The sequence below is a fragment of the Pseudophryne corroboree genome, chromosome 7, assembly GCF_028390025.1.
Source record: "Pseudophryne corroboree isolate aPseCor3 chromosome 7, aPseCor3.hap2, whole genome shotgun sequence".
Taxonomy (NCBI): domain Eukaryota; kingdom Metazoa; phylum Chordata; class Amphibia; order Anura; family Myobatrachidae; genus Pseudophryne; species Pseudophryne corroboree.
The window spans coordinates 4517368-4539165 of NC_086450.1; the positions used below are offsets into that span (position 1 = coordinate 4517368).

Below are 21798 nucleotides of genomic sequence, written 5' to 3' on the forward strand. Positions count from 1 at the left end.
ATGAGTGTATATACTTTTCAGGGTAGTTTCCAGCCTCCTATCCGCTGGATCCTTGAGGGCGGCCGTTTCAGGAGACGGTAACGCCACTTGTTTTGATAAGCGTGTGAGCGCCTTATCCACCCTAGGGGGTGTTTCCCAGCGCGCCCTAACCTCTGGCGGGAAAGGATATAATGCCAATAACTTCTTTGAAATTAGCAGTTTTCTATCGGGGTTAACCCACGCTTCATCACACACTTCATTCAATTCGTCTGATTCAGGAAAAACTACAGGTAGTTTTTTCAGACCCCACATAATACCCCTTTTTGTGGTACATGCAGTATCAGAGATATGCAAAGCCTCCTTCATTGCCGTGATCATATAACGTGTGGCCCTACTGGAAAATACGTTTGTTTCTTCACCGTCGACACTAGATTCGGTGTCCGTGTCTGGGTCTGTGTCGACCGACTGAGGTAAAGGGCGTTTTACAGCCCCTGACGGTGTCTGAGACGCCTGTACAGGTACTAACTGGTTTGCCGGCCGTCTCATGTCGTCAACTGATTTTTGTAATGTGCTGACATTATCACGTAATTCCATAAACAAAGCCATCCATTCCGGTGTCGACTCCCTAGAGGGTGACATCACCATTACCGGCAATTGCTCCGCCTCCACACCAACATCGTCCTCATACATGTCGACACACACGTACCGACACACAGCAGACACACAGGGAATGCTCTTATCGAAGACAGGACCCCACTAGCCCTTTGGGGAGACAGAGGGAGAGTTTGCCAGCACACACCCAAGCGCTATAAATATATAGGAACAACCCTATAGAAGTGTTGTCTCCCTTATAGCAGCTTAATATATCAAAAAAAGCCAAAAAAGTGCCCCCCCCTCTCTGTTTTACCCTGTTTCTGTAGTGCAGTGCAGGGGAGAGTCCTGGGAGCCTTCCTCGCAGCGGAGCTGAGCAGGAAAATGGCGCTGTGTGCTGAGGAGATAGGCCCCGCCCCCTATTTCGGCGGGCTCTTCTCCGGTGTTTGTGAGGCCTGGCAGGGGTTAAATACATCCATATAGCCCCAGGGGCTATATGTGATGCATTTTTTAGCCAGAACAAGGTATTCTCATTGCTGCCCAGGGCGCCCCCTGCAGCGCCCTGCACCCTCCGTGACCGCTGGTGTGAAGTGTGTGACAACAATGGCGCACAGCTGCAGTGCTGTGCGCTACCTCATGAAGACTGAAAAGTCTTCTGCCGCCGGTTTCTGGACCTCTTCACTTTTCGGCATCTGCAAGGGGGTCGGCGGCGCGGCTCCGGGACCGGACTCCATGGCTGGGCCTGTGTTCGATCCCTCTGGAGCTAATGGTGTCCAGTAGCCTAAGAAGCCAATCCATCCTGCACGCAGGTGAGTTCACTTCTTCTCCCCTAAGTCCCTCGTTGCAGTGAGCCTGTTGCCAGCAGGACTCACTGTAAAATAAAAAACCTAAAAACTTTTTCTAAGCAGCTCTTTAGGAGAGCCACCTAGATTGCACCCTGCTCGGACGGGCACAAAAACCTAACTGAGGCTTGGAGGAGGGTCATAGGGGGAGGAGCCAGTGCACACCACCTGATCCTAAAGCTTTATTTTTGTGCCCTGTCTCCTGCGGAGCCGCTAATCCCATGGTCCTGACGGAGTCCCCAGCATCCACTAGGACGTCAGAGAAATATGTGTAATATATATATATATATATATATATATATATATATACACACATACACACCATAGGAATAATGATCAGCATCAGGCAGCAATACTTATACATGACACCCAGAGAGAACATCAGTCTCACCCAATCTATAACCACAATGTATGTGTACCAGCCACTAATATCCACAGGTGGGATGGTGACTGGTCCTCCCAATTACAGATGGGCAGAGTGGCGGCACCATGCCATCAGGGTAAGTCGAGGCTGGCAGTACACACACCCATTATCACAGTATGACATGCCAGTAGTGTCAGGAGATATTTGCAATCCACACACACTGGCACATGGGCAAAGCCAGGGAATGCTGGTATATCACAAAAATTACAAGTATAGGGCATCGGGGTAAGGAAAGGCTGGCAGTACACACACCCATTATCAGAGTATGACAGCTGGCATATCACACCCATTACATGTACAAGGCATGCCATCAGTGTGATAATACCAGTATAGGGCATAAGGGCATGCACATCAATGTGAGGAGGGTATATGGGCACAGTCAGTGTCAGGGGAGGATGGTATATGGGCACAGCCAGTGTGAGGGGAGGGTTGTATATGGGCACAGCCAGTGTGAGGGGAGGGTTGTATATGGGCACAGTCAGTGTGAGGGGAGGTTGGTATATGGGCACAGCCAGTGTGAGGGGAGGTTGGTATATGGGTACAGCCAGTGTGAGGGGAGGATGGTATATGGGCAAAGCCAGTGTGAGGGGAGGATGGTATATGGGCACAGCCAGTGTGAGGGGAGGATGGTATATAGGCACAGCCAGTGTGAGGGGAGGATGGTATATGGGCACAGCCAGTGTGAGGGGAGGATGGTATATGGGCACAGCGTGAGGAGAAGGTATATGGGCACAGTCAGTGTGAGGAGAGGGTATATGGGCAGTCAGTGTGAGGAGAGGGTATATAGGCACAGCCAGTGTGAGGGGAGGGTGACTATAGGGCACAGTCAGTGTGAGGGGAGGGTATATGGGCACAGCCAGTGTGAGGGGAGGTTGGTATATGGGCACAGTCAGTGTGAGGGGAGGTTGGTATATGGGCAAAGTCAGTGTGAGGGGAGATATATGGGCACAGTGTTAGGGGAGGGGAGTTATATGGGCACAGCCAGTGAGAGGGGAGGTTGGTATATGGGAACCGCCAGTGTGAGGGGAGGTTGGTATATGGGCATAGTCAGTGTGAGGGGAGGGTATATGGGCATAATCAGTGTGAGGGGAGGGTATATGGGCACAGTCAGTGTGAGGGGAGGGTATATAGGGCACAGTCAGTGTGAGGGGAGGGTATATAGGGCACAGTCAGTGAGGGGAGGGTATATAGGGCACAGTCAGTGTGAGGGGAGGGTATATAGTGCACAGTGTGAGGGGAGGGTACATAGGGCACAGTCAGTGTAAGGGGAGGGTATATAGGGCACAGTCAGTGTGAGGGGAGGGTATATAGGGCACAGTCAGTGTGAGGGGAGGGTATATAGGGCACAGTCAGTGTGAGGGGAGGGTATATGGGCACAGTGTGAGGGGAGGGTATATAGGGCACAGTCAGTGTGAGGGGAGGGTACATAGGACACAGTCAGTGTGAGGGGAGGGTACATAGGGCACAGTCAGTGTGAGGGGAGGGTACATAGGGCACAGTCAGTGTGAGGGGAGGGTACATAGGGCACAGTCAGTGTGAGGGGAGGGGAGCTATAGGGCACAGCCAGTGTGAGGGGAGGTTGGTATATGGGCACAGCCAGTGTGAGGGGAGGTTGGTATATGGGCACAGCCAGTGTGAGGGGAGGTTGGTATATAGGGCACAGCCAGTGTGAGGGGAGGTTGGTATATGGGCACAGCCAGTGTGAGGGGAGGTTGGTATATGGGCACAGCCAGTGTGAGGGGAGGTTGGTATATAGGGCACAGCCAGTGTGAGGGGAGGTTGGTATATAGGGCACAGTCAGTGTGAGGGGAGGTTGGTATATGGGCACAGCCAGTGTGAGGGGAGGTTGGTATATGGGCACAGTCAGTGTGAGGGGAGGTTGGTATATAGGGCACAGCCAGTGTGAGGGGAGGTTGGTATATAGGGCACAGCCAGTGTGAGGGGAGGCTGGTATATGGGCACAGTGTGAGGGGAGGTTGGTATATGGGCACAGCCAGTGTGATGGGAGGTTAGTATATGGGCACAGTCAGTGTGAGGGGAGGGAATATGGGCACAGTCCGTGTGAGGGCAGGGTTTATGGGCACAGCCAGTGTGAGGGGAGGGTATATAGGGCACAGTCAGTGTGAGGGAGGGAACATAGGGTACAGTCAGTGTGAGGGGAGGGTAGCTATAGGGCACAGCCAGTGTGAGGGGAAGTTGGTATATGGGGACAGTCAGTGTGAGGGGAGATTGGTATATGGGCGCAGTCAGTGTGAAAAGAGGGTATATAGGGCACAGTCAGTGTGAGGGGAGGGTATATAGGGCACAGTCAGTGTGAGGGGAGAGTATATAGGGCACAGTCAGTGTGAAGGGAGGGTATATGGGCACAGTCAGTGTGAGGGGAGGGTATAGAGGGCACAGTCAGTGTGAGGGGAGGGTATATAGGGCACAATCAGTGTGATGGGAGGTTGGTACATGGGCACAGTCAGTGTGAGGGGAAGTTGGTATATGGGCACAGTCAGTGTGAGGGGAGATTGGTATATGGGCACAGCCAGTGTGAGGGGAGGTTGGTATATGGGCACAGTCAGTGTGAGGGGAGGGTATATGGGCACAGTGTGAGGGGAGGGTATATAGGGCACAGTCAGTGTGAGGGGAGGGTACATAGGGCACAGTCAGTGTGAGGGGAGGGTACATAGGGCACAGTCAGTGTAAGGGGAGGGTATATAGGGAACAGTCAGTGTGAGGGGAGGTTGGTATATAGGGCACAGCCAGTGTGAGGGGAGGTTGGTATATAGGGCACAGCCAGTGTGAGGGGAGACTAGTATATGGGCACAGTGTGAGGGGAGGTTGGTATATGGGCACAGTCAGTGTGAGGGGAGGGTACAGTCAGTGTGAGGGGAGGGTACATAGGGCACAGTCAGTGTGAGGGGAGGTTGGTATATGGGCACAGTCAGTGTGAGTGGAGGGTACAGTCAGTGTGAGGGGAGGGTACAGTCAGTGTGAGGGTAGGTTGGTATATAGGGCATAGCCAGTGTGAGGGGAAGTTGGTATATAGGCCACAGCCAGTGTGAGGGGAAGTTGGTATATAGGGCACAGCCAGTGTGAGGGGAGACTGGTATATGGGCACAGTGTGAGGCGAGGTTGGTATATGGGCACAGCCAGTGTGAGGGCAGGGAATATGGGCACAGCCAGTGTGAGGGGAGGGTATATAGGGCACAGTCAGTGTGAGGGGAGGGTATATAGGGCACAGTCAGTGTGAGGGGAGGGTATATGGGCACAGTCAGTGTGAGGAGAGGGTATATAGGGCACAGTCAGTGTGAGGGGAGGGTATATAGGGCACAGTCAGTGTGAGGGGAGGGTATATAGGGCACAGTCAGTGTGAGGGGAGGTTGGTATATGGGGACAGTCAGTGTGAGGGGAGGGTATATAGGGCACAGTCAGTGAGAGGGGAGGGTATATAGGGCACAGTCAGTGTGAGGGGAGGGTATATGGGCACAGTCAGTGTGAGGAGAGGGTATATAGGGCACAGTCAGTGTGAGGGGAGGGTATATAGGGCACAGTCAGTGTGAGGGGAGGTTATATGGACACAGTCAGTGTGAGGGGAGGTTATATGGACACAGTGTGAGGGGAGGGTATATAGGGCACAGTCAGTGTGAGGGGAGGGTACATAGGGCACATTCAGTGTAAGGGGAGGGTATATAGGGCACAGTGTGAGGGGAGGGTATATGGGCACAGTCAGTGTAAGGGGAGGGTATACAGGGCACTGTCAGTGTGAGGGGAGGTTGGTATATAGGGCACAGCCAGTGTGAGGGGAGGTTGGTATATGGGCACAGTGTGAGGGGAGGTTGGTATATGGCACAGTCAGTGTGAGGGGAGGTTGGTATATGGGCACAGTGTGAGGGGAGGTTGGTATACAGGGCACAGTCAGTGTGAGGGGAGGTTGGTATACAGGGCACAGTCAGTGTGAGGGGAGGTTGGTATATAGGGCACAGTCAGTGTGAGGGGAGGTTGGTATATAGGGCACAGTCAGTGTAAGGGGAGGTTGGTATATAGGGCACAGTCAGTGTGAGGGGAGGTTGGTATATGGGCACAGTGTGAGGGGAGGTTGGTATATGGGCACAGTCAGTGTGAGGGGAGGTTGGTATATGGGCACAGTGTGAGGGGAGGGTATATGGCACAGGAAGTGTGAGGGGAGGTTGGTATATGGGCACAGTCAGTGTGAGGGGAGGTTGGTATATGGGCACAGCCAGTGTGAGGGGAGGTTGGTATATGGGCACAGTGTGAGGGGAGGGTATATGGGCACAGCCAGTGTGAGGGGGAGGTTGGTATATGGGCACAGCCAGTGTGAGGGGGAGGTTGGTATATGGGCACAGCCAGTGTGAGGGGAGGGTATATAGGGCACAGCCAGTGTGAGGGGAGGGAATATAGGGCACAGCCAGTGTGAGGGGAGGGTATATAGGGACAGTCAGTGTGAGGGGAGGGTGGTTATAGGGCACAGTCAGTGTGAGGGGAGGGTGGCTATAGGGCACAGTCAGTGTGAGGGGAGGTTGGTATATGGCACAGTCAGTGTGAGGGGAGGTTGGTATATGGGCACAGTCAGTATGAGGGGGGGTTGGTATATGGGCACAGCCAGTGTGAGGGGGGAAGGGGGGTTGGTATATGGACACAGTGTGAGGGGAGGGTATATGGGCACAGTCAGTGTGAGGGGAGGGTATATAGGGCACAGCCAGTGTGAGGGGAGGGTATATAGGGCACAGCCAGTGTGAGGGGAGGTTGGTATATGGGCACAGTCAGTGTGAGGGGAGGGTACATAGGGCACAGTCAGTGTGAGAAGAGGGTATATAGGGCACAGTCAGTGTGAGGGGAGGGTATATAGGGCACAGCCAGTGTGAGGGGAGGTTGGTATATGGGCACAGTCAGTGTGAGGGGAGGGTATTTAGGGCACAGTCAGTGAGAGGGGAGGGTATATAGGGCACAGTCAGTGAGAGTGTAGGGTACATAGGGCGCAGTCAGTGTGATGGGAGGGTATATAGGGCACAGCCAGTGTGAGGGGAGGTTGGTATATGGGCACAGTCAGTGTGAGGGGAGGTTGGTATATGGGCACAGTCAGTGTGAGGGGAGGTTGGTATATGGGCACAGTCAGTGTGAGGGGAGGGTATATAGGGCACAGCCAGTGTGAGGGGAGGGTATATAGGGCACAGCCAGTGTGAGGGGAGGGTATATAGGGCACAGTCAGTGTGAGGGGAGGGTATACAGGGCACAGCCAGTGTGAGGGGAGGGTATACAGGGCACAGCCAGTGTGAGGGGAGGGTGGCTATAAGGCACAGTCAGTGTGAGGGGAGGGTGGCTATAGGGCACAGCTAGTATGAGGGGGGGGTTGGTATATGGGCACAGCCAGTGTGAGGGGGGGTTGGTATATGGACACAGTCAGTGTGAGGGAGGGTATATAGGGCACAGCCAGTGTGAGGGGAGGGTGGCTATAGGGCACAGCCAGTGTGAGGGGAGGGTGGCTACAGGGCACAGCCAGTGTGAAGGGAGGGTGGCTATAGGGCACAGCCAGTGTGAAGGGAGGGTGGCTATAGGGTACAGCCAGTGTGAAGGGAGGGTATATAGGGCACAGCCAGTGTGAGGGGAGGTTGGTAAATGGGCACAGTCAGTGTGAGGGGAGGTTGGTATATGGGCACACTCAGTGTGAGGGGAGGGTATATAGGGCACAGCCAGTGTGAGGGGAGGTTGGTATATGGGCACAGTGTGAGGGGAGGGTATATAGGGCACAGTCAGTGTGAGGGGAGGTTGGTATATGGGCACAGTCAGTGTGAGGGGAGGTTGGTATATGGGCACAGTCAGTGTGAGGGGAGGTTGGTATATAGGGCACAGTCAGTGTGAGGGGAGGTTGGTATATAGGGAACAGTCAGTGTGAGGGGAGGTTGGTATATGGGCACAGTCACTGTGAGGGGAGGTTGGTATATGGGCACAGTCAGTGTGAGGGGAGGTTGGTATATGGGCACAGTCAGTGTGAGGGGAGGTTGGTATATAGGGCGCAGTCAGTGTGATGGGAGGGTATATAGGGCGCAGTCAGTGTGAGGGGAGGTTGGTATATGGGCACAGTCACTGTGAGGGGAGGTTGGTATATGGGCACAGTCAGTGTGAGGGGAGGTTGGTATATGAGCACAGTCAGTGTGAGGGGAGGGTATATAGGGCACAGCCAGTGTGAGGGGAGGGTATATAGGGCACAGCCAGTGTGAGGGGAGGGTATATAGGGCACAGCCAGTGTGAGGGGAGGTTGGTATATGGGCACAGTCAGTGTGAGGGGAGGGTATATAAGGCACAGCCAGTGTGAGGGGAGGTTGGTATATGGGCACAGTCAGTGTGAGGGGAGGTTGGTATATGGGCACAGTCAGTGTGAGGGGAGGGTATATAGGGCACAGCCAGTGTGAGGGGAGGTTGGTATATGGGCACAGCCAGTGTGAGGGGAGGTTGGTATATGGGCACAGTGTGATGGGAGGGTATATAGGGCACAGCCAGTGTGAGGGGAGGTTGGTATATGGGCACAGTCAGTGTGAGGGGAGGTTGGTATATGGGCACAGTCAGTGTGAGGGGAGGTTGGTATATGGGCACAACCAGTGTGAGGGGAGGGTATATAGGGCACAGCCAGTGTGAGGGGAGGTTGGTATATGGGCACAGTCAGTGTGAGGGGAGGGTATATAGGGCACAGCCAGTGTGAGGGGAGGGTATATAGGGCACAGTCAGTGTGAGGGGAGGGTATATAGGGCACAGTCAGTGTGAGGGGAGGGTACATAGGACACAGTCAGTGTGAGGGGAGGGTACATAGGACACAGTCAGTGTGAGGGGAGGGTACATAGGGCACAGTCAGTGTGAGGGGAGGGTACATAGGGCACAGTCAGTGTGAGGGGAGGGTACATAGGGCACAGTCAGTGTGAGGGGAGGGGAGCTATAGGGCACAGCCAGTGTGAGGGGAGGTTGGTATATGGGCACAGCCAGTGTGAGGGGAGGTTGGTATATGGGCACAGCCAATGTGAGGGGAGGTTGGTATATGGGCACAGCCAGTGTGAGGGGAGGTTGGTGTATGGGCACAGTGTGAGGGGAGGTTGGTATATGGGCACAGTCAGTGTGAGGGGAGGGTATATAGGGCACAGCCAGTGTGAGGGGAGGGTATATAGGGCACAGCCAGTGTGAGGGGAGGTTGGTATATGGGCACAGTCAGTGTGAGGGGAGGGCATATAGGGCTCAGCCAGTGTGAGGGGAGGTTGGTATATGGGCACAGTCAGTGTGAGGGGAGGTTGGTATATGGGCACAGTCAGTTTGAGGGGAGGTTGGTATATGGGCACAGTGTGAGGGGAGGTTGGTATATGGGCACAGTCAGTGTGAGGGGAGGGTATATAGGGCACAGCCAGTGTGAGGGGAGGGTATATAGGGCACAGCCAGTGTGAGGGGAGGTTGGTATATGGGCACAGTCAGTGTGAGGGGAGGGTATATAGGGCACAGCCAGTGTGAGGGGAGGTTGGTATATGGGCACAGTCAGTGTGAGGGGAGGGTATATAGGGCACAGCCAGTGTGAGGGGAGGTTGGTATATGGGCACAGCCAGTGTGAGGGGAGGTTGGTATATGGGCACAGTGTGAGGGGAGGGTATATGGGCACAGCCAGTGTGAGGGGGAGGTTGGTATATGGGCACAGCCAGTGTGAGGGGGAGGTTGGTATATGGGCACAGCCAGTGTGAGGGGAGGTTGGTATATGGGCACAGCCAGTGTGAGGGGAGGTTGGTATATGGGCACAGTCAGTGTGAGGGGAGGTTGGTATATGGGCACAGTCAGTGTGAGGGGAGGTTGGTATATAGGGCACAGCCAGTGTGAGGGGAGGTTGGTATATGGGCACAGCCAGTGTGAGGGGAGGTTGGTATATGGGCACAGTGTGAGGGGAGGGTATATGGGCACAGCCAGTGTGAGGGGGAGGTTGGTATATGGGCACAGCCAGTGTGAGGGGGAGGTTGGTATATGGGCACAGCCAGTGTGAGGGGAGGTTGGTATATGGGCACAGCCGGTGTGAGGGGAGGTTGGTATATGGGCACAGTCAGTGTGAGGGGAGGTTGGTATATGGGCACAGTCAGTGTGAGGGGAGGTTGGTATATGGGCACAGCCAGTGTGAGGGGAGGGTATATGGGCACAGTCAGTGTGAGGGGAGGTTGGTATATGGGCACAGTCAGTGTAAGGGGAGGTTGGTATATGGGCACAGCCAGTGTGAGGGGAGGGTATATGGGCACAGCCAGTGTGAGGGGAGGGTATATGGGCACAGTCAGTGTGAGGGGAGGTTGGTATATGGGCACAGTCAGTGTGAGGGGAGGTTGGTATATGGGCACAGCCAGTGTGAGGGGGAGGTTGGTATATGGGCACAGCCAGTGTGAGGGGGAGGTTGGTATATGGGCACAGCCAGTGTGAGGGGAGGTTGGTATATGGGCACAGCCAGTGTGAGGGGAGGTTGGTATATGGGCACAGTCAGTGTGAGGGGAGGTTGGTATATGGGCACAGTCAGTGTGAGGGGAGGTTGGTATATGGGCACAGTCAGTGTGAGGGGAGGATGGTATATAGGCAGTCAGTGTGAGGGGAGGTTGGTATATGGGCACAGTCAGTGTGAGGGGAGGGTATATGGGCACAGCCAGTGTGAGGGGAGGTTGGTATATGGGCACAGTCAGTGTGAGGGGAGGGTATATGGGGCACAGTCAGTGTGAGGGGAGGGTATATAGGGCACAGCCAGTGTGAGGGGAGGGTATATAGGGCACAGCCAGTGTGAGGGGAGGTTGGTATATAGGGCACAGCCAGTGTGAGGGGAGGTTGGTATATGGGCACAGTCAGTGTGAGGGGAGGTTGGTATATGGGCACAGTCAGTGTGAGGGGAGGGTATATGGGCACAGCCAGTGTGAGGGGAGGTTGGTATATGGGCACAGTCAGTGTGAGGGGAGGGTGGCTATAGGGCACAGCCAGTGTGAGGGGAGGGTGGCTATAGGGCACAGCCAGTGTGGAACTGGGGCAGCACAGGGCACTGCCTCTCACTCATGCCTATGCATCATCCAGGGTCACACACACACAGCAGCAGCAGACCTGGATGTAGTTGTTCTCGCAGTAGTCCGCCACCCGCTCTAGGTTGGTGTAGCTGTCCAGCAGGGCCCGTCGGCCGCCGGGAATCTCCTCCTCCAGCAGCATCTGCAGCTCCGCCATCTTCTCTCTCAGCAGCCGCAGCAGCAGCACATCCTCCTCCTCCTCCCGGGAGCCCCGCAGCCGCCGCTGCACACACTGACTGCTGCCCGCTGCTGTACACTGCGGAGAGGGAGAGCGAGGGGGCGCGCACTGAGGGGGAGGCGCGCACAGGCTGAGAGGAGGCGTGGGAGGCGCGCACAGACTAGTGCTGCTGGACGTGAGTGAGGGAACGGAGGGGGCGCGCACAGAGCCAGATGCCGCTACTCCTGATGCTGCTGCTGCCGCTGCTGTGGCTGACCCGTCAGCCGGGAAGGTGCGCGTCCCCACACCTGCGCGCACAGAGTAGAGGAGGGGGCGTGCCCAGGACAGCGCGCCTGCGCACTGACAGCCCGGCCGCTGAGCCGAGACACGGGGTGCGCGCTCCTGCGGCTCTCGCTGCATCTTCGCTTCGTATGGTCTCTATAGCAACAGGGAGAGAGTGGGTGCTCGGGCTGGGGGGGAGACCTGATGGCAGCGGCCGGTCACGTGTCCAGCCCTGTACTGGTGACGTCACTGTGTTACCTCACACCAGATTAATAATATATATATATATATATATATATATATATATATATATATACCCCCTCCCCCATCTGTGCCAATGTATGGGGTCACACTCACACCGCTCTGTAGGTGCAGGCGGTGATGCCCAGGAATGTAAGTGCCGCTCTGTAGGTGCAGAAAGTAATGCCCAGGAATGTAAGTGCCGCTCTGTAGGTGCAGGAGGTAATGCCCAGGAATGTAAGTGCCGCTCTGTAGGTGCAGGAGGTAATGCTCGGGAATGTAAGTGCCACTCTGTAGGTGCATGAGGTAATGCCCAGGAATGTAAGTGCCGCTCTGTAGGTGCAGGAGGTAATGCCTGGGAATGTAAGTGCCACTCTGTAGGTGCGGGAGGTAATGCCCAGGAATTTAAGTGCAACTCTGTAGGTGCGGGAGGTAATGCCCAGGAATGTAAGTGCCGCTCTGTAGGTGCAGGAGGTAATGCCCGGGAATGTAAGTGCCACTCTGTAGGTGCAGGAGGCAATGCCCAGGAATGTAAGTGCCGCTCTGTAGGTGCAGGAGGTAATACCCAGGAATGTAAGTGCCGCTCTGTAGGTGCAGGAGGTAATACCCAGGAATGTAAGTGCCGCTCTGTATGTGCAGGAAGTAATGCCCAGGAATGTAAGTGCCGCTCTGTAGGTGTGGGAGGTAATGCCCAGGAATGTAAGTGCCACTCTGTAGGTGCAGGAGGTAATGCCCGGGAATGTAAGTGCCACTCTGTAGGTGCAGGCGGTAATGCCCGAGAATGTAAGTGCCGCTCTGTAGGTGCAGGAGGTAATGCCCAGGAATGTAAGTGCCGCTCTGTAGGTGCAGGAGGTTATGCCCGGGAATGTAAGTGCCACTCTGTAGGTGCAGGCGGTGATGCTCAGGAATATAAGTGCCGCTCTGTAGGTGCAGGAGGTAATGCCCGGGAATGTAAGTGCCGCTCTGTAGGTGCGGGAGGTGATGCCCGGGAATGTAAGTGCCACTCTGTAGGTGCGGGAGGTAATGCCCGGGAATGTAAGTGCCGCTCTGTAGGTGCAGGAGGTAATGCCCGGGAATGTAAGTGCCACTCTGTAGGTGTGTGAGGTAATGCCCGGGAATGTAAGTGCCGCTCTGTAGGTGCAGGAGGTAATGCCCGGGACTGTAAGTGCCGCTCTGTAGGTGCAGGAGGTAATGCCCGGGAATGTAATTACCACTCTGTAGGTGCGGGAGGTAATGCCCAGGAATGTAAGTGCCGCTCTGTAGGTGCAGGAGGTAATGCCCGGGACTATAAGTACCGCTCTGTAGGTGCAGGCGGTGATGCCCAGGAATGTAAGTACCACTCTGTAGGTGCAGGTGGTGATGCCCAGGAATGTAAGTGCCACTCTGTAGGTGCAGGAGGTAATACCCAGGAATGTAAGTGCCGCTCTGTAGGTGCAGGAGGTAATTCCCGGGAATGTAAGTGCCGCTCTGTAGGTGCAGGAGGTAATGCCCGGGAATGTAAGTGCCACTCTGTATGTGCAGGAGGTAATGCTCGGGAATGTAAGTGCCACTCTGTAGGTGCAGGAGGTAATGCCCAGGAATGTAAGTGCCACTCTGTAGGTGCATGAGGTAATGCCCAGGAATGTAAGTGCCACTCTGTAGGTGCGGGAGGTAATGCCCAGGAATGTAAGTGCCGCTCTGTAGGTGCGGGAGGTAATGCCCGGAAATGTAAGTGCCGCTCTGTAGGTGCAGGAGGTAATGCCCAGGAATGTAAGTACCTCTCTGTAGGTGCAGGAGGTAATACCCGGGAATGTAAGTGCCACTATGTAGGTGCAGGAGGTAATGCCCAGGAATGTAAGTACCACTCTGTAGGTGCAGGAGGTAATGCCCGGGAATGTAAGTGCCACTCTGTAGGTGGAGGAGGTAATGCCCGGGAATGTAAGTGCCACTCTGTAGATGCAGGAGGTAATGCCCAGGAATGTAAGTACCGCTCTGTAGGTGCAGGAGGTAATGCCCGGAAATGTAAGTGCCGCTCTGTAGGTGCAGGAGGTAATGCCCAGGAATGTAAGTACCTCGCTGTAGGTGCAGGAGGTAATGCCCGGGAATGTAAGTGCCACTCTGTAGGTGCAGGAGGTAATGCCCGGGAATGTAAGTGCCACTCTGTAGGTGCGGGAGGTAATGCCCGGGAATGTAAGTGCCGCTCTGTAGGTGCAGGAGGTAATGCCCGGGACTGTAAGTGCCGCTCTGTAGGTGCATGAGGTAATGCCCGGGAATGTAATTACCACTCTGTAGGTGCGGGAGGTAATGCCCAGGAATGTAAGTGCCGCTCTGTAGGTGTAGAAGGTAATGCCCGGGACTGTAAGTGCCGCTCTGTAGGTGCAGGCGGTGATGCCCAGGAATGTAAGTACCACTCTGTAGGTGCAGGCGGTGATGCCCAGGAATGTAAGTACCACTCTGTAGGTGCAGGCGGTGATGCCCAGGAATGTAAGTGCCGCTCTGTAGGTGCAGGAGGTAATACCCAGGAATGTAAGTGCCGCTCTGTAGGTGCAGGAGGTAATACCCAGGAATGTAAGTGCCGCTCTGTAGGTGCAGGAGGTAATGCCCAGGAATGTAAGTACCACTCTGTAGGTGCAGGAGGTAATGCCCAGGAATGTAAGTGCCGCTCTGTAGGTGCAGGCGGTGATGCCCAGGAATGTAAGTGCCGCTCTGTAGGTGCAGGCGATGATGCCCAGGAATGTAAGTACCACTCTGTAGGTGCAGGCGGTGATGCCCAGGAATGTAAGTGCCGCTCTGTAGGTGCAGGAGGTAATACCCAGGAATGTAAGTGCCGCTCTGTAGGTGCAGGAGGTAATGCCCAGGAATGTAAGTACCACTCTGTAGGTGCGGGAGGTGATGCCCAGGAATGTAAGTGCCGCTCTGTAGGTGCAGGAGGTAATGCCCAGGAATGTAAGTACCACTCTGTAGGTGCGGGAGGTGATGCCCAGGAATGTAAGTACCACTCTGTAGGTGCGGGAGGTAATGCCCAGGAATGTAAGTGCCGCTCTGTAGGTGCAGGTGGTAATTCCCGGGAATGTAAGTGCCGCTCTGTAGGTGCAGGAGGTAATGCCCGGGAATGTAAGTGCCACTCTGTAGGTGCAGGAGGTAATGCTCGGGAATGTAAGTGCCACTCTGTAGGTGCAGGAGGTAATGCCCGAGAATGTAAGTGCCGCTCTGTAGGTGCAGGAGGTAATACCCAGGAATGTAAGTGCCGCTCTGTAGGTGCAGGAGGTAATTCCCGGGAATGTAAGTGCCACTCTGTAGGTGCAGCAGGTAATGGGTAAAAAATGTGTATTTAACAGTAGCGCTCTCCAACCACCATATTTAGACCTTCACCACCATAGTGAAACAAAAGAATTGCAAATGATTCACCATGAGGATATGAGAGTAATCTGTCCTCCCTTTGCTTAAATCAGGACAGGCAGTTCCACCTGCTCCTCTCTTTGGATCACAAAACAAATAGAGAATACTCCAGAGGCCCTGAGGAAATCCACATTGGGATGAGATGTTTTTACTTCTCACTGGACACCCTAAACAACACTTTAAAAAGAGAGGGACATAGTGTAGCAATCCTTAAAAATTGACACAGTTTTATTCCACAGATCGCACTTACAAGACAAAAAGTTAAAAGAGGCTGTGACCGGAGAGACTAACCAGCCACACGTGTAATGGCAGCCGCGGCACTGAAGGGGTTAACCCCTAGTGCCCGGCGCCATTAGGAGGACAATGGGCTCTTGGCGCCACTTTTAAACTGTGCACTGGCGCTAGTTGCGATCTTTAAATGTATTGTGGGTGCTAGGCATCGGGTATTTAAAGTATGTTTAATAAGGTGTCATGTGTTCTATCGCTGCGCAGTGCGCAGTTGGAGAATGATGAACTGGTGGACAGGGCACTTATGAGAAAAGTACAAGGTATTTTGTTTCTAAAAGACCTTGACAATTGTTGTTCAGCAACTTGTACATAGCCAGTCATATGTTACTTGTCCTAGCTAAAGCAGGGTGTCGATTAGCAGGCCTTTTGGTCGGCAAATGTTTTCTTTCAGGTACAAATGAAGGTTTGGAAAGAAGACTGTGCCTTCAGCATCTCCTGTGGTGTGATGACTCAAAACTGGTTTTGCATGGAGACACAAGGGGCTGCTAAATCAGATTGTGTTTTATGAATGCAAACTAGTGGGTTTCGTTTACCAACAGTTTGATGTAAAATTTCTTAGGCTGCATTATGTGTGATGCAGATTATGTTTAATTTACAGTATAAGAACGTTGTCTATGTGTGAGAGGGTGAATGCAATTGAAATGCAAGTTACATTTACATTTGTGAAAGAGACAGGAAGATGATAATCAGATTGTGTTTGGGAAAGCCACTGGTTTGGTTATATATGAAGAGGAGCAGGAATGTGCTTTATCTAATTCTTAACTTTTGAAACGTAACTTGTATTTATTTATATTTTCTGCAAAAACCTGATTGGTTGGAGAAGTCAGGGAGGGCTTGCCCCCCTGTGGTACTGTGTGTAGAACTGAGATAAAAAGAGGATGCCTGTGAGCCTCCAGGTTGTAGTAGTACCATCTTATTCTGCTGGAACATCTTGCTGTATGCTGTTGCCCCTAGCAATAGGGAAGAGTTCTCTTTAGAACTATTGAGCCAATAAAACATCATTGCCTCAAGAAGATTGCTTCATCTTGTGACCTACAGGGTTAGGCCAAACCTAGCCCCGTCCTCCGGCTGTCCAGGGAAGCACCTAACGTCTCCAAGTTCCGCCTTCCGCCAGCTACCGGTAGAGGCCTAGCAAGTGGCTAGTGGGGATTCGTCAGCACCACACAGGTGTGGTAAGGCAGTGCGTCGGCACATACAGAGCAGAACTGTGGTTGCAAACGCCACGGCAGGTTAGGAGTTTGGTGGTGGCAGCATAAACCCGCCCACAACGCAGTGGGTGGAGTCAGTAACAGGCGGTTACTGACGGTAAGCGGGAATCCCCTATGTGGTCAGGCCTCGTGTGACTTGACCTTCCATTCTGTGCGCAGCCAACGGGACGAGAAAGCGGCGAGTGCTTTCGTACGGGACCGTCCTGTCACAGAGGCATATAAAAACAACTCCACTGTCCTGATTTAAGCAAAGGGAGGACAGATTACTCTCATTTCTCTAACGTCCTAAATGGATGCTGGGGACTCCGTAAGGACCATGGGGATTAGCGGCTCCGCAGGAGACTGGGCACAACTATAAAGAAAGCTTTTAGACTACTGGTGTGCACTGGCTCCTCCCACTAAGACTCTCCTCCAGACCTCAGTTAGATTCTTGTGCCCGGCTGAGCTGGATGCACACTAGGGGCTCTCCTGAGCACCTAGAAAGAAAGTATATTTAGGTTTTTTATTTTCAGTGAGATCTGCTGGCAACAGACTCACTGCAGCGAGGGACTAAGGGGAGAAGAAGAGAACCTACCTAACAGGTGGTAGTTTGGGCTTCTTAGGCTACTGGACACCATTAGCTCCAGAGGGATCGACCGCAGGACCCGACCTTGGTGTTCGTTCCCGGAGCCGCGCCGCCGTCCCCCTTACAGAGCCAGAAGCACGAAGAAGGTCCGGAAAATCGGTGGCAGAAGACTTCGGTCTTCACCAAGGTAGCGCACAGCACTGCAGCTGTACGCCATTGCTCCTCATGTACACCTCACACTTCGGTCACTGATGGGTGCAGGGCGCTGGGGGGGGGGCGCCCTGAGGGCAATAAATAACACCTTGGCTGGCAAAATATACATCATATATAGTCCCAGAGGCTATATAGATGTAAAATTACCCCTGCCAGTATTACAGAAAAAGCGGGAGAAAGTCAGCCGAAAAGGGGGCGGGGCTTCTCCCTCAGCACACTGGCGCCATTTTTCCCTCACAGTTCCGCTGGAAGGAAGCTCCCTGACTCTCCCCTGCAGTCTAAGAATACTACAGAAGGGTAAAAAAGAGAGGGGGGGCACTAAATTTAGGCGCAGTATAGATATTATATATATGTAATATATATAAGAAAGCAGCTATAGGGAAAACACTCATTGATAGTGGGATCCCAGTGTTATATAGCGCTCTGGTGTGTGCTGGCATACTCTCTCTCTGTCTCCCCAAAGGGCTTTGTGGGGTCCTGTCCTCTGTCAGAGCATTCCCTGTGTGTTTGCGGTGTGTCGGTACGGCTGTGTCGACATGTTTGATGAGGAGGCTTATGTGGAGGCGGAGCAGATGCCTGTAAATGTGATGTCACCCCCTGCGGGGTTGACACCTGAGTGGATGGTGCTGTGGAAGGAATTACGTGATAGTGTCGACTCCTTACATAAAAGGTTTGACGACATACCTAATGTGGGACAACCGGCTTCTCAGCCTGTGCCTGCCCAGGCGTCTCAAAAACCATCAGGGGCTCTAAAACGCCCGCTACCTCAGATGGTTGACACAGATGTAGGCACGGATACTGACTCCAGTGTCGACGACGAAGAGACTAATGTAACTTCCAGTAGGGCCACACGTTACATGATTGAGGCAATGAAAAATGTGTTGCACATTTCTGATGTTACCCCTGGTACCACAAAAAAGGGTATAATGTTTGGAGAGAAAAAACTACCAGTAGCTTTTCCTCCATCTGAAGAGTTAAATGAAGTGTGTGAAGAAGCGTGGGCTTCCCCTGATAAAAAGATGGTAATTTCTAAGAGGTTACTAATGGCGTACCCTTTCCCGCCAGAGGATAGGTCACGCTGGGAAACATCCCCTAGCGTGGATAAAGCGCTCACACGCTTGTCAAAGAAGGTGGCACTACCGTCTCCGGATACGGCCGCCCTGAAGGAATCTGCTGATAGAAAGCAGGAGGCTATCCTGAAATCTATATATACACACACAGGTGTGATACTGAGACCGGCTATAGCTTCAGCCTGGATGTGCAGCGCTGCTGCTGCGTGGTCAGATTCCCTGTCAGAAAATATAGATACCCTAGACAGGGACACTATTTTGCTAAACGTAGAGCATATAAAAGACGCACTTTTATACAAGAGGGATGCACAGAGGGATATTTGCCGGCTGGCATCCAAAAATTTGTGCAATGTCCATTTCTGCCAGGAGAGGGTTATGGACTCGGCAGTGTACAGGTGATGCAGATTCCAAACGACACATGGAAGTTCTGCCTTATAAGGGTGAGGAATTGTTCGGGGATGGTCTCTCGGACTTCGTTTCCACAGCAACAGCTGGGAAGTCTACATTTTTACCCCATGTTCCATCACAACCAAAGAAAGCACCGTATTATCAGGTACAGTCCTTTCGGCCCAATAGGGGCAAGCGGGTTAAAGGCACGTCCTTTCTGCCCAGAGGCAGAGGTAGAGGGAAAAAGCTGCAGCATACAGCCAGTTCCCAGGAGCAAAAGTCCTCCCCCGCTTCCTCTAAGTCCACAGCATGACGCTGGGGCTCCACAGGCGGAGCCAGGTACGGTGGGGGCCCGTCTCAAAAATTTCAGCAATCAGTGGGCTCGCTCACGGGTGGATCCCTGGATCCTTCAAGTAGTATCTCAGGGGTACAAACTGGAATTCGAGACGTCTCCCCCCCACCGTTTCCTCAAATCTGCCTTGCCAACCACTCCCTCAGGCAGGGAGGCAGTGTTACAGGCAATTCAAAAGCTGTATTCACAACAAGTGATAGTAAAGGTGCCCCTACTTCAACAAGGAAGGGGTTACTATTCCACAATGTTTGTGGTACCGAAACCGGACGGTTCGGTGAGACCCATTTGAAATTTGAAATCCTTGAACACATATATAAAAAAATTCAAGTTCAAGATGGAATCGCTCAGGGCGGTTATTGCAAGCCTGGATGAGGAAGGTTACATGGTATCGCTGGACATCAAGGATGCTTACCTACATGTCCCCATTTACCATCCTCACCAGGAGTACCTCAGGTTTGTGGTACAAGATTGTCATTACCAATTTCAGACGTTGCCGTTCGGTCTCTCCACGGCTCCGAGGGTCTTTACCAAGGTAATGGCGGAAATGATGATACTCCTTCGAAGGAAGGGAGTTTTAATTATCCCGTACTTGGACGATCTCCTGATAAAGGCGAGGTCCAGAGAGCAGTTGTTGGTAGGGGTAGCACTATCTCGGGAAGTGCTACAACAGCACGGCTGGATTCTAAACATTCCAAAGTCACAGCTGGTCCCTACGACACGCCTGCTGTTCCTAGGGATGGTTCTGGATACAGAACAGAGAAAAGTGTTTCTCCCGGAGGAAAAGGCCAAGGAGCTGTCATCTCTAGTCAGAGGCCTCTTAAAACCAAAACAGGTGTCGGTGCATCATTGCACGCGGATCCTGGGGAAAATGGTAGCTTCCTACGAAGCGATTCCATTCGGCAGGTTTCATGCAAGAACCTTTCAGTGGGACCTGTTGGACAAGTGGTCCGGATCGCATCTTCAGATGCATTGTCTGATAACCCTGTCTCCGAGGACAAGGGTGTCTCTGCTGTGGTGGCTGCAGAGTGCTCATCTTCAAGAGGGCAGCAGATTCGGCATACAGGACTGGGTCCTGGTGACCACGGATGCCAGCCTTCGAGGCTGGGGAGCAGTCACACAGGGAAGAAACTTCCAAGGACTATGGTCAAGTCAGGAGACTTCCCTGCACATAAATATTCTGGAACTAAGGGCCATTTACAATGCCCTAAGTCAGGCAAAACCCCTGCTTCAAAACCAGCCGGTACTGATCCAGTCAGACAACATCACGGCGATCGCCCATGTAAATCGACAGGGCGGCACGAGAAGCAGGACGGCGATGGCAGAAGCCACAAGGATTCTCTGATGGGCGGAAAATCACGTGTTAGCACTGTCAGCAGTGTTCATTCCGGGAGTGGACAACTGGGAAGCAGACTTCCTCAGCAGGCACGACCTCCACCCGGGAGAGTGGGGACTTCATCCAGAAGTCTTTCAAATGATTGTAAACCAGTGGGAAAAACCACAGGTGGACATGATGGCGTCCCGCCTAAACAAAAAGCTAGAAAAATATTGCGCCAGGTCGAGAGACCCGCAGGCGATAGCTGTGGACGCTCTGGTAACACCGTGGGTGTACCGATCGGTTTATGTGTTCCCTCCTCTTCCTCTCATACCAAAGGTACTGAGGATAATAAGGAGAAGAGGAGTAAGAACTATACTCATTGTTCCGGATTGGCCAAGAAGAGCGTGGTATCCGGAACTTCAAGAAATGATGTCAGAGGACCCATGGCCTCTACCGCTCAGACAGGACCTGCTGCAGCAGGGCCCTGTCTGTTCCAAGACTTACCGCGGCTGCGTTTGACGGCATGGCGGTTGAACACCGGATCCTGAAGAAAAAGGGCATTCCGGAGGAAGTCATTCCTACGCTGATAAAAGCTAGGAAAGAAGTAACCGCAAACCATTATCACCGCATATGGCGAAAATATGTTGCGTGGTGTGAGGCCAGGAAGGCCCCAACGGAAGAATTTCAGCTGGGCCGGTTCCTGCACTTCCTACAGTCAGGGGTGACTATGGGCCTTAAATTGGGTTCCATTAAGGTCCAGATTTCGGCTCTATCGATTTTCTTCCAGAGAGAATTGGCTTCACTACCTGAAGTTCAGACTTTTGTTAAGGGAGTGCTGCATATTCACCCCTCTTTTGTGCCTCCAGTGGCACCTTGGGATCTCAACGTGGTGTTGGATTTCCTAAAGTCACATTGGTTTGAGCCACTGAAAACCGTAGATTTGAAATATCTCACGTGCAAAGTGGTCATGTTGTTGGCCTTGGCTTCAGCCAGGCGTGTTTCAGAATTGGCGGCTTTGTCATGTAAAAGCCCTTATCTGATTTTCCATGTGGATAGGGCAGAATTGAGGACTCGTCCCCAGTTTCTCCCCAAAGTAGTATCAGCTTTTCATCTGAACCAACCTATCGTGGTGCCTGTGGCTACAAATGACTTGGAGGCTTCCAAGTTGTTGGATGTAGTTAGGGCCCTAAAAATTTATGTTTCCAAGACAGCTGGAGTCAGGAAGACTGACTCGCTCTTTATCCTGTATGCGCCCAACAAGTTGGGTGCACCTGCTTCTAAGCAGACTATTGCTCGCTGGATCTGTAGTACGATTCAGCTTGCACATTCTGCGGCTGGACTGCCGCATCCTAAATCAGTAAAAGCCCATTCCACGAGGAAAGTGGGCTCTTTTTGGGCGGCTGCCCGAGGGGTCTCGGCTCTTCAACTTTGCCGAGCTGCTACTTGGTCAGGGG

General features: G+C 53.1%; 1 protein-coding gene across 35 annotated transcripts in view; it reads right to left on the reverse strand.

Annotated features, from left to right (window-relative positions):
* ABI2 (abl interactor 2) overlaps positions 1-11390 on the reverse strand; it is a 247883-nt gene extending 236493 nt beyond the window's left edge. For 10 of the 35 annotated variants that reach the window (XM_063932644.1, XM_063932643.1, XM_063932633.1 and 7 more), the window contains exon 1: positions 10930-11380. In XM_063932644.1, coding sequence (XP_063788714.1) covers positions 10930-11046 — 117 coding nt within the window. In that variant the 5' untranslated portion in view covers positions 11047-11380. Of the gene's footprint in view, positions 1-10929 lie in introns of all 35 variants that reach the window. The other 25 variants (XM_063932638.1, XM_063932637.1, XM_063932632.1 and 22 more) reach the window with 10 other exon arrangements.
* Positions 11391-21798: the final 10408 nt, after the last annotated feature.